The 13,443-nt window shown below is 36.0% G+C and overlaps 1 protein-coding gene across 18 annotated transcripts in view; it reads left to right on the top strand.

The window, feature by feature from the left end:
• Positions 1-13,443, top strand: part of LOC139964060 (sushi, von Willebrand factor type A, EGF and pentraxin domain-containing protein 1-like) — a 495,975-nt gene that overhangs the window by 452,919 nt on the left and 29,613 nt on the right. For all 18 annotated transcript variants that reach the window (XM_071965388.1, XM_071965391.1, XM_071965390.1 and 15 more), the window contains 12 exons: positions 558-746; positions 1,367-1,564; positions 2,061-2,234; positions 4,970-5,158; positions 6,134-6,310; positions 6,841-7,032; positions 7,671-7,844; positions 8,063-8,272; positions 8,617-8,817; positions 9,566-9,772; positions 10,702-10,893; positions 12,798-12,992. In XM_071965388.1, the coding sequence (XP_071821489.1) occupies positions 558-746; positions 1,367-1,564; positions 2,061-2,234; positions 4,970-5,158; positions 6,134-6,310; positions 6,841-7,032; positions 7,671-7,844; positions 8,063-8,272; positions 8,617-8,817; positions 9,566-9,772; positions 10,702-10,893; positions 12,798-12,992 (2,298 nt within the window). The remainder of the gene's footprint in view (positions 1-557; positions 747-1,366; positions 1,565-2,060; positions 2,235-4,969; positions 5,159-6,133; positions 6,311-6,840; positions 7,033-7,670; positions 7,845-8,062; positions 8,273-8,616; positions 8,818-9,565; positions 9,773-10,701; positions 10,894-12,797; positions 12,993-13,443) is intronic.

The following is a 13,443-nucleotide window of genomic DNA, read 5'->3' as shown; positions in this document are numbered from 1 at the left end:
AATTACAGTCATCCTGATGGTATATCATGTACTAACAGCAGATACAAACCAGTAAGAACAATTCGGTCATTCACCTGTAGGAGAGGGTATAGAATACCAGAAGGCGCTCCAGGTCAATCAACCTGTCAATCAAACGGAAGACGCGTCCAATCGTGGTCTTCTCCAATGCCTACATGCGAGAAGAGTAAGAAAGAATTTAATTAAAAAATAGTATTGTCCAGCACTTTATCAACTGCGTTATGAATGAGAAAGAAATCTGAATTATAACCAAATAAATGTCTGTTCAGAAAAGACTGGCATCGAGAACGAGTTTTATAATTTCTATAGCTGCACAGAATATGTTATTTATTTATAGCCCATTATAGCTCATGACTCATTTTACCCTTTATCAGAGCTAGTAATTATACTATTTTTGTCCTTTCTATGATGTTTTCAAGAAAAACAAGTCTTTTATTCCAAATAGTAAAAGCAATACGTTTTATTATTATTTCTAATTGTGATAATATCAATTCTATTTGTACCGCAATTTTCATTTTTCATTTTTTCATTTGTACCAGTTCTGTGCCCACCGATTGCCATACAGAACGGGCGAGTAAGGTATACACTAGATGCACGTTTAATCCTAACACTGGAACAAAATACCACCGCAACGTTTACGTGCAATAATGGTTACTACAAAAGCCACCATAACTCAAGTTCATGTGATTTAGGAATTTGGACTAATGAACCACCAAGGTGTATTGAAGGTATGTGTATGCAAGCACAAGGTGACACACAAACCAACGAAGAAACTGACTTTCAAATACTTTATAAAATCCTCGTGTTATAAATATCGTATTTCGGGTTGAATGTTCTATACTCAGTAATATTGACTATGTTTGTAGATGCCAAAACATAAATTATGTGTAATTGTATTGTCCTCTTATGAATTAAGAAACTTTCAAAAGACACCACACGACCACAGGTACACAAAGATACATATATTGATGTAAGAATTGAATTTTTGTGACGTTTCTTTAAAACATCTCACAGCAAACATGAACATTTAGAGCTTGGATTATATTGAGTAATTATCCAGAAGATTCAGTCATATTTTATCCATTTCTTTTTATATATTTTCTACCAAACTGAGCACATATCTTGTGAATTATTATTTATTTGATTCATATTAACAACTGTACAGATCTAACAATCGAGTATGATGCCACTTAGAAACGATTGCAGAATAACTGACATTCTTAAATAGAGAAAAGGAAATTTATTGATGTATTATATATCAAACTTTCAAATAAAAACCTGCACAGAGACACCTATTTTTTCAACTCCACCTTTTTGAGAATGAAAATATAATCATTTTCAATTTTAGAGCCCTGTAGTGAATCATCAATTGACTTTGGATACTGGGAAGCTGTCTACAACACACCTGAATCGGAACCAGGCTCCGGATACCGGTTAGGTGGAACTATTGCCACCTTCAACTGTCTACAATATGGATATGCCACAGATGTACAACAGACGTGTCGACTTGGAAGTTGGGATGGGCAGCGACCATTCTGTAGAAAGAGTAAGTGACGTCTTGTTTTTTAACCTGTAACTTCACAAATAAAAGAAAATCAGACTCAATAAAAGTGAAAGCAATCTGAATTTAACCCCGATTTGATTTGCGAGCATATATCTTGATCGATCCTAATTATGTGCAACAGATACACAGTCCTATTTACTAGTAGTTTCTTTAATTTCCTACTTAAATATGTTTGAAAACAGACGTCCGATGAAAAAAAATGAGTTCGATGAATTGATGCATTGATGAATTGACGAATTGACGGATTGACGGATTGACGTATTGACGAATTGACGAATTGACGACTTGACGACTTGACGAATATACAAATTTAATTAAATGAATGCAGCCATATTGTTGTCGTTGTTCTTTTAACCAAAGTTGTGAGTCTCGAATAATACTATTTTACGCAACAATTTCAGAATACTCCAGGCTCCATTTAAATTTCAACAGAAACGAAGATATTTCCTTCGCAATTTTCATTCTTTAATTTCATTAGTTCCTTGTGAAGGTGAGAATTTGAATAATGGTCGGGTGGAATACTCAAGCGATCGTGTTGAACATGGAACTGACCGATCTTACATTTGCGATGACGGTTTTACATTACGAGGAAACGGTGCATCTACCTGTGACGCCGGACAGTGGACGAGAGAGCTTCCTGAATGTGTCGAAGGTAAGAACGTACCCCAAATGGATTGAAATCTACCACTTTATCATCTTACACAATTTGACATTGTAAACTGCAAACAGGTGCTTTTCCCAAGAAAAGTTTGAAAAGCATGGGCCTACGCTTCCACTATAATTATTTTTAAAACATGAAAATACATGCATGGATATATATATATATATATATATATATATATATAATAATAATATATGCATTTATATAGCGCTAATTTTGTACAAAAGCGCTTAACAAGGAAAAAGCCAACCAGTCGGGTCAATCAAAATAAGCAAGCTTAAACTTGAAAGCATCCAGGGTCAAGGAGTCGATACACATCAATTCCACCGGAAGTGAATTCCACAACCGAGGTCCTGTGTAGGCAAAAGCCCTATTGCCTAACGTATTATGATTGATACGAGGAACATGCAGGGTGATTTGAGAATGTGAGCGCAATGAGTAAGAACTAGACTTCACCAAGATCATATCACATAAATACTTAGGTGCAAGACCTTTTAAACATTTAAATACTTGCAAGATTCGTTTAAATTCAATGCGTTGCTGTACAGGTAACCAATGAAGAGATTGTAAAGTAAAAGTAATGTGACAAAATTTAGAAGAGCGTAAATCAACCGATCCGCTCCATTAAGTACCATTTGAACTCTACGAAGCTTATAACCAGGTAAACCAATCATGGGTGCATTACAGTAGTCAATGTGACTAATTACAAAAGCATTAATAAGAGTTTTAGTACAGTCCTCATCCAGGAATTTTCTGATCTGACGAATATTATAGAGTCCATGGTATGCCCTTGAGCAAACTTTTCCAATATGAATGTCCATTGACATGTTGCTGTTAAGATGAACCCCAAGATTTTTTGCACTATCACATGGCTTAATATCCACGTTATCTACTTTAATCATCTGAACCCGAGTCTTAGCAACTTTTTGACGAACACCAATTAAAAGAAACTCAGTCTTGGAATCATTGATCATTAGCCCATTACTGATCATCGAATGTCTTATTTCGAATATAAATGATTGCATTGCCAGAACAGCCCGTTCCTCAGATAACAGAGAACCAGCATTGAAAGATATAACTGTGTATCATCAGCATAACTATATGCGTTAGGAAGGTGTTTAGAGACAATGGTAAACAACTGAGAAACATAACAAAGAAAAAGAACAGGACCGAGACAGCTGCCCTGTGGTACACCACAATTCAAAGAAAAATCTTTCGATGAGATATTTTCTTTAGATACATGCTGTTTTCTGAAAGACAGATAATTACCAATCCATTTTTGTGCATTATTAACAATACCAAATTGGGTACGCAATATGTTCATAAGAATATCATGGTTACAGTATCGAACGCTGCACTCAAATCCAACAGGATTAAAAGAGAGCATTGTTGTTGGTCCATATTCATCAATATATCACTATGTATTTTCATAAGTGCAGTTTCTGTAGAGTGATTTTGCCTGTACGCAGATTGGCAATCAGGAAAAGGAGCATGTGATGAACAATGTAAGACAATCTCATTAACTACAGCTCGTTCAACTAACTTGGAAACATAGCTCAAATTACTTATTGGTCTATAATTAGAATAGATAGGGTCCAAACCTGCTTTCTTTAACAATGGAGTAACGGTAGCAATCTTCCATTTGTCAGGATCATTACCATCTTTAAGTGAAAGATTTATCATGGTAGTCAATACAGGCAAAAGGGGGTCAAGACACTTTCTAAGTACCCAAGTGGGCATAGGGTAAAGATTGCAGGTAGCCGTGTTGGAGGATTTGATAATTGTGCGAACTTCATCATTAAAAAGTGGCTTGAACCCAGTCAACTTCATATATATATATATATATATATATATATATATACAATTATAGACATATCGTTGGTGTGATATCGACAGACGCGCTATTTTAACAGATCTTGCTTTTGCTCCCATCATAACAAAGAAACTTGACTTTAACTTGAAATTCCAAAATGCAGTAAATCTTATCTATGATAGCTGAATTATTGCATAATTGTTGAAGAGACATATATCTACGACAAACATATTGTGGCCTCATGCACAAGTTCTTATTTAAATCTTATGCAGTCTACTTTAGCGTAGATGACCTAAAATGTGGTATTTGCTATGACTGGGATAGCAGCGATAAATATTTATATTAATATATTTGTATTCAAAAAAAATGCTTAGAGCCGAATGTAGATAAAGAGAGATGAATATTCGTTGTGGAGAATAAAATTGGATCAGTTTGGCATTAAACATTTCAACTTTCCTACTGAATATTTTGATGAAACTGTTAACATTTTTTTTTAAAGTATCCAGCTGAATGAAAGAGGCAGAGTTATGTGTGTGTGTGGGGGGGGGGGGGGGGGGGAGGGGGTAACCAAATCCTGCCCCACCTCTTCCTAAGCCTATGACAGATAAAGCAGTATTTAACAAAGTCTCCATATGCGACCGTTTACATCATTATTAAATTCTCCTTTGATATTTAATTGTGACAGGCCAACTTCAATAAATATACATGGTGACCTCGTTGAAAGCCGTGTTATTATTGAATTTGGTCTAAGGTATGTCCACAGTGATATACATATACAGTCTATATACATTGATTATAACTGTTACATATATTCAACCGTATTTACCTTTCAAAACCAAAATATAATATCTTTGGGTTTTATTCATACGTCCAGAGTACAAACGATATCTTTTTGCTGTATTTTAATCATCAGATCCATGTAGCGAGAATGAACTCGACGGGAATGGATGGGATCTTAGGTATCGCCCTCACGCTCAAGATCGTTATTTTAAATCGCCCGGTACAATCGCCACTTTAGAATGTCCGCATGGATACGAGAATTCAGGAGAGAAAATTTGCCAACGGGGATCTTGGCGAGGAAACACGCTGTCTTGTAACAAAAGTATGTGGATTAGTGCTTTTTGAGATTGAAGCAGTTTAAAGTAAACAATTTACAGTTAAAGAATAGTTAATGAGAATGTTGTTACAGTGACCAAACTTGATAGTCATTAAATTATTTAAGATCATAAACGTAAAACAAAATGAAAAATCAGTATTCTCTACAGCGAATCCTACAAAAAACTGCCTTCAAAAATTCCTTCGTTCAAAATTTTAAAGTTTAGATGAAGTAAATCGTGGCAATTATTAAGGTTTTTGAAAATGTGAGTAATTAAAGATGTGACTTATGAAAGACGTGAGTTTTGAAGCGAATCCTCAGTCTAAATGAAATCAAAACATGTGGATGTTTGCCAAAATGTTATATATTTGATGGTCTTTGCTTAATGCAACATATACATAAACAGGGGTGGAGTAACATTAATGTGTTCATTCTGGTCTTTCATGCGATTAGATGTAGCAGAGGCATACGTCAACATTAAAATAGACTAGTCGTTTATGAGTTAATACATTGATACAGTTAATACATTAATACAGTTTTTACTACTGCCAATTCTCGTTATATTCCCCGGGAAGTCCTGGAGCAATTTGTCAGTCCAGAAACAACATAAAATCACTGCTTTTCGAACACGTTAACAGACTATCATTTGCAGAACCTACTTTGACATTTAAAGAACATATGTTCACTATCGCAAAAAAATGTACTACGTTTTACAGCGTACATACCACTGAAGAAAGAAAATACTACATGTGCTTGCGATTTCTTTAAATAACGTAAACATTGACAGTCTTTCTGTTCTAGGTTGAATCACAAGAGACTTCCATAAAAAGAGAAATTTGTTTCCCATTTGGCAACATTACTGAAGGCATTACAAGTAGTAAATTATTAAGATATCAAACTTCCTGTTTAATGTTAAATTGGTTATATAATTGTTTTAAACGATCTGACATTACCATCAACTGACGTATGCATCTCTCACAGTTGCATGCCCAGAAGAAGGGTTACAACATGGCCGAGTGGAATATAGACCATCGCGCCCGGAGCACGGCTCGGTACGTATATTCACATGCGAGGAAGGTTACCACCAGCGCCAACCAGTAGCTGAATCAAGATGTAATGCTGGCGTTTGGTCGACAAACGTTCCTGTTTGTACTGAAGGTAAATGCCAGTGCATAATTAGCAGGTTAACGTACACTGTTTTTGCCTGAAAACAAAGGTTATTGATATTATGACATCATATGTGATGACGAGGTGATATACAGAAGACTGTTTATGGACATTTACTGTTCTGTTAATAGATCCAATTCCATTAATTTATTCAGACAGAACTATTGGAAACAGCCGCTTGGAACAGAATGGTCAATGTTTGTCTCGAAACTTCAATTTAATAACATGCGGAACAACAATTCCTTTCTTAATGAAACGTGCTATTATAATCAATTTAAGATCAGCTCTTCTGATAAATAACTGACTTACCATGTATCATAATGATTACTGTTTGAACAGCCAGGGAGCTTAATAGGCTTGTGCACATGATGTATAATGTACTTCATGTAATTCATAAAGAGAACAAACTCATAAGCAATATGTCCACAATTTTCTCTTGAGACTCAAGCTCATTTCATTTGTGTAAAAGCGAAATTGGTTCAAATTCGTTTCTGACACATGTTCTTTTGTATTGACATCAGACCCCTGTAGTGAGGATGATATTGGTGTTGGCCAATGGAGAGTTGAATATAACAGAGACTCAGTGGAGCGAGGAACCAGACCACACGGTACCACTGCTACCTTTGTATGTACTGAGCGTGGACATCGAACTAGTGACACGAAGCAATGTCTTACTGGACAATGGCGAGGAGATGCACCAACTTGTACTAAAAGTATGTCATGAAATCTGAATAACGCATTAAGACAAAATGTGTATGTGTTATTTCATATGTATAGATCGAATACGTAGCCTTCTATTTAGGCAATGGCCGGATAGGCCTATATTTCATAATCGAAGCAACAATAACCTACTATGATTGACAATGATTGAACTTTACAGCTTTATGGAAATCAGTCTTGGGTCATATGGAATGAGAGGAAATGGATACTCATTATACGTATGGTATCTAAATAAACATCATGATCAGTTACACATTAATTAAACGGTAAACTGATTCTCAAATGTGAATATTTATATAGTATTATATATTATATTTACCCGGATAAGGACAAGGGAATTTAAGGCAAATCATTTCTACAACATATTTCTGTAAGGGTAAATCTTAATTCTTTTAAAATAATTCTTTAAATGATGCTGCAAATAACAAAGGACGTCGTTTTGTTTTTACACTCCTCTTTACGTTCTTGCAATGTATGTGATACAGATTCAGTCCGTTTTACGGAATTCTCATAACGTAAAGAAATAAATCTGAAAAGAATACGCTTCGATATAACAAAGCACAGAGTCCTGCCGCTATAACATTATTTATTTTCTAACGTAATCAAATTGAAACATTCTTGTACATTTCAGTTACATGTTTCCACCAAAACATACGGAATGGACGTGTTCTTTATTCCACGGATAACCCAGAGCAAGGAACAACAAGAAACGTAACTTGTAATGGGGGTTACCAAACCACAGAAATTGAAGATTCAGTATGTGATTTGGGAGTCTGGACAACTGCTCTACCGAAATGTGTCGAGAGTAAGGAATACACACGTTGATATTCTAACTTCTGCAGCTCCAGTCCAATTGGTTCTAATTGAGCACACCGGATGTAGTATTCGAATATAAGATGTTAATTGTTATCTACCACGCAAAGTACAAATTACTCGTGCAACTCATTTAGCTTCTTTCGTTTGTCAACAATAGGTTTACTCCTAGGTATGGTTTAGTTTCTTTTTATGCTTTCTTCATATCAGAGTCTTGCAACAAATGGGACTTGCAGAGTAGTGAATGGAATATTGAGGTCAGCATTGAAGACGGGAATAATGCAGACATTATTCACCTTCCAGGAACTGTTGCTATAGTAACTTGTAATGATTTCGGGTTCCTTGACACGCCGACCCGTGGAGGCAGAAAAACTTGCTCATTTGGAGAATGGCAGGGAGTCGTGTTACTGTGTGAAAGAGGTATTTTGATATATTTAAAAATCTAAACGTAATTTTAATTTAAATAATAATCCTCATAACTGTTTTTGACTAGTCTGAATAATAGCGTCTTTGGTGTTCTTATTAATTGTAAGTTTGATAAATGTTACACATGTAGCATTACGTAGTATTGTCACTTAAATGAGTAGCACGGTATGTCTGTTCATGGGATGCTTCACTGTACGGGGTAATCTGCTTCTATTTGTTCCCAAGAAGTGCACTACACAGTCAGTAAACAATAATACACGTCTAGCTGCCAATTAGACCAAATTTTGACGGTGAGCGTATGAAACCATGTAATATGTGCAAATGAATTTTATCTCTAGTATCCTGCAGTAGGGAGGAATTTTCAAATGGCCGGTTTGTTTACTATGACCACAACAATAACCGTACTGAAAACCCACAGCACGGTGGTAGACTCCAGGCGGTATGTGCATCAGGAACACACTTCATTGACGGCGAAGTTGTGCATACGTCTAGGTGTTGGAATGGACAGTGGGAACAGGAAGTTCCTTCATGTGTTGGTGGTGAGAAGACAAGAAGACCCTTTCTTTCTTAATCACAGTAGTGACATACTAACAATATTTGTGTATATATTTTATCGGTGGTGTGTGAACGGGGGTAAATTAATATACTGACCATGATTGCTATATTCCGATAATATGTAGTGATACTAGGAGAAATCTTTGTGTGATCACCAAAAGCTTTTATTTTTATTTACATGTTCATGCCATCTGGTTCTCAAATGGGGTTTCGAATACACGCAGAAGAAAACAAAGCGCTGCAATTGTCCTCTCACGGCATAAACCGTGTGGTGATCTTAAATATGTTGAACATGTCATCAATGCTAAAACAAGAAGGAAAAAAATAGGCATCGCAAAATTATGCAATGGTTTCAAATTTAAATGGCAGCGTTGGTAATTGTTTTTTCAAGTTTTCTATAGGTGCCAACTGATAGTAGAGATCGCGTAGCGATCGTGATTTTAGCGAACGTGTTAACCACTATCATGTGATGTTTATGATGAAATAAGATGTATGTTTTCAAAAACCGAATGCGATATTCCGTTCTTAGTTTTCTCGCCAAGTAATAACCCATGTCTTACTTATTTATCCAAATGCAAAGAAAACGTGTGAAGCAAGCTTTACTATGGAAACAAATGAAGGGATCTTGATTATAAAATATATTGAGAACTTACTTTGCACAGTCATGTTACATTAAATTGCTGTTAAATGGAATATATCTTGAATATCTTTTAACGAATTCTCGATTTTCAGATCCATGCCCTCCCTTGGTGAACCATCCAGATAACCTGGCAGTTACTTATAGTGAAGAAAGTGTTGGTTCTCATTACCCGCATTCCACCCTGGCAACATTTCATTGTGTGGAAGAAGGTTTTGTCCTTGAAAATGTTAATGAAGAGCAACGTACCTGCAGAAAAGGAGAGTGGAGAGGACCAAGTACATACCCACGTTGTACAATAGGTATGTGGGCATATATGCATGTGTACATTGCCTCTCCTGAAATTAATACACATGTTACTCGTCTAAAGAAAGATTTAACAGTTTTGACGTTTCCCAAAGAAAGGAGCAAATGTACAGTCATATGATATTATTTCTTTACACTGTACATTGCGATACTGTGTACGCTAATGCTCCCATGTACTGTGCTTGGTAGCAGAAGTTACAGAATACACATACATATAACGAAGGTACGATGTTGTTTGTATATATTACATCTCTGTTCGGTAATGTAGTTTGTAGTGCATGGGGAGTATGTGTTTAATCGGTGTAAACAACATGTGTAGGTTATACTAGCACGTGCTGCGCCTGGTAGCAGACGTTGTTAGAGCATAGGCTACTTATAGACAGGTAAGGTACACGTAGGCTTACAACAGTTTCGTTTATATATGACAGTTGGCCTTATAACGCGTATTGTAGTTTCGTGGTGTGTGTGTTTAATTGGTGTACACAACATTCTCGAATCTTTAGCATTAAAAGTGATGAACATCCATCCCTCACTATTTACCTGTATGCTTGATCACAGTATCACAAGTAAAGGGAAGCGATGAACAAGTTTAATAAATGCTTTTACATTCATGGCTACAAATTAACAGCTGGGGCTCAGCAAAACAACAACAACAAACAACAAGAACAACTCGTATGTTATAAACAATAGTGACTCACCAGTTCTAGCTGAGATATAAACAGGGGGAAACCAAATGATATGAAAGCACTTATAAGCATACATTCATTTTATTTTAATTTAATTTGAAAAAAATGAAGACATTGATTTTGACTAAAAAACATATTGAATGCGAAATTTACGATAAGTACATGACAAACTATATCTCATCAAATACGAAATATGAAATGAATTTCATTTACAGTTTGTTGCTTTTTTCTCCTCTTAGCTATTTGTGAAGTGAGGTTGGTGGATAACGGAAATGTACACTACATGAACAACACTGTAATTACAAGACCACCGCGTCATGGTGACAGGGTAACAGTCACGTGTAATGATGGGTTCAATATTTCTGATGTCGTCGAGAGTATTACATGCGTGAATGGAGTCTGGAACCGCATTTTACCAACTTGTGTTGAAGGTAATCTTCTTCTTATTATAGCTAAAAGACAAGCACAAATGCATTGTTGATCTCATGCAATTCAAAACCCACCTTCGATTCATTAGATAGTGTGGTTGGTTCTGTTGGAATACATGTCAACAACTCTAGAATCGCTGTTCTCTTTTTCTTAAAGTTTTGATATTTTGCTGACAATATAATTTGAACTGCAAATGAACTAAGCCTGAAGAAGCTTAGGAAACTGCAATTGTCATGATTTGTCAAATCTTATCTAGGTTGAATTGGAATGAACTAGAATTTCTCGTAATGTGCCACTTCCATAAATGTAAAGACATCAATGAAAAGTATTTCAATATCACAAGTGCATTGGAATTAATAACCAAAGAAAATATGCAGAAAGAAGGAAGATGGTCGTAAACGTGTAATATAACCCCCCCCCCCCCACCCGGCCCCACTCTCCAAAATGAAGGAATCAATCAAATGAGCGAAGAAAGAACTAACAATACTTGAGACAATGCTACCCTATATCCTTAAAGACATATTTCATTTCATTTCATGTATTTGTTTTCACAACATGCATTTAAACGTTTACAAATAACAAGTAACATGAAGTATTAGTGAATAATACATAAAGTGAAGGAAGCGGAACAAAAAACCCTTGCGGGCTTGACGGGGTGCTTCGCTCCCTAAAATGAAGAGAAAGAGACCAATCAAAGTACAACAAAGCAAAATACACAATTTCAAACAATAGGACAAAAAGACCATAACAAAACAATAACCCCCCCCCCCCCCCGCAAAAAAAAACAATCCAGTGCATCTGAACACCTGAGTTTGTTCATACAACAAGTTGGAGTCTTTCAGTTACTTGTCAAGAGTTAGTATTTGTTTAAATAATAATTACTTAAGTTATACCTAAAAGATTTTAAGCTAGGCTTGTCACTTATTGCCTTGGGTAATGAGTTCCAAAGATTAGTGGAACGATAACGAAGGCTTGAGTGGGAAGAAGTGCGATTTACAGTATGCAAAAGAAGCTGTGGATTCCGTGTATTGTAGTTATGAATGAGGGAATTGATTGTGAAAAAGTTAGAGAGAGCGTCTGGTAGCAGATTGTGTATGAAACGATACGTGATTAAGGAAGTTCTTAGATTGATTATGTCCTGAAGTTTCAATAAATTAGAAGCTTGACCACAGCCCACTAAGCTCTCCCCCATTGTATTCATAAGGGCATTGAAGCTTGACCACAGCCCACTACGCTCTCTCCCCCCATTATACCCCTAAAGACATTGAAGCTTGATCACAGCCCACTCCGAAATTTCGTTAACGTCTCAAATTCTCGAATATTTTATTCTGGTTATATTCTGACTATTTTCTCAAAATGTTTACTTTACAGCAATTTGCTAACTGTTTATGCCAAAACAATTTCCATTTTTAATACAGAATTTGGCATTGTTTTTTTTTTTAGAATATGTCAATTTCATAATCCCATCCCAAGGAGGCGAAGTGAGGAAGGCGGGGAAGGGGGGGTGGGGTGGTGAACATTTGACAAACGCATTGACCATAATCTGTGGCATAAAAGTTTCACTTTCTTCCTATTTATTTTGTAATGTATCTTTTCTGCCTCGTTTGGTTCACTTTGTACGTGTTTAGTGCTCATGACCAGCAATATGTTCGGAATGATAATATACAATGAATGTCAAGTTAGAGTTTGAAGATTATCGGCTTTAAGTAAAGCATAATTGTTTCGCTTGCACAAGTAACATTACATGTCTGCAGGGTTCTTGTCGATACCTCTAAATTTAACCACTTCTATTAGTTTGTTACACGATTAATACTAGGCATGATCAATTTAAATGTACAAGATTCGAATTAAAGTGGTTTCAAATGTATTTATAAAAATGATGTAACTTTCTTATCGTCATCATCAGCAAAATGTCTTGCGGTGAGCAGCATGGACTACTTTACGATTTTTTATGGCGGTGCATCCTCTAGAGAAAACGAGTTCGATCCTGGTACGGAGCTTGAAGTTTCATGCCGAGATGGATTGTTCCCCGACAGGACCGAATCTTCTATTTGTCGAAACGGACAGTGGTCCCCTAGCATTCCAAGGTGTACAAGCGCAGGTAAGCCCTCAGCTGTTTTACCATAGAAGGCACAGTTTAAATTTTATAAAGCAGTAATGACCACAAAGTAAGATTAAACTAGGGAGATGTCACGTCTGAAAACAGTTTAAAGTAATCTTGTTAATTTGTAGCTAATTGGTCTAATAAGTGCCTCACAAATCGCTTTTACGCCGAACTATTATAACTTATTATGCGATATGTAATTTTCATGGATGAAAAAAATCAGCAAGTGTCGTATACACATCTTAGTACTATAGTTTTACTAGTTTGTTTTATATTCACACCTGTGTTACATCATGGAGACAAAATGACAAGACCAACGAGTCGTTGTACCCTGTAATTACATCATGCTGTACTCAAACGCTAATGTAAGGAGGCTACGTGTAATCATTCTTCTGTAAGGTCAAAACGTTTGGATATCTGACATATGATACTGAAACTAGGAAATTTG

The sequence above is a fragment of the Apostichopus japonicus genome, chromosome 22 (genome assembly GCF_037975245.1).
Source record: "Apostichopus japonicus isolate 1M-3 chromosome 22, ASM3797524v1, whole genome shotgun sequence".
NCBI classification, from domain to species: domain Eukaryota; kingdom Metazoa; phylum Echinodermata; class Holothuroidea; order Aspidochirotida; family Stichopodidae; genus Apostichopus; species Apostichopus japonicus.
The sequence above is the reverse complement of the archived record's forward strand: the minus strand, read 5'-3'. Positions and strand labels throughout refer to the sequence as shown.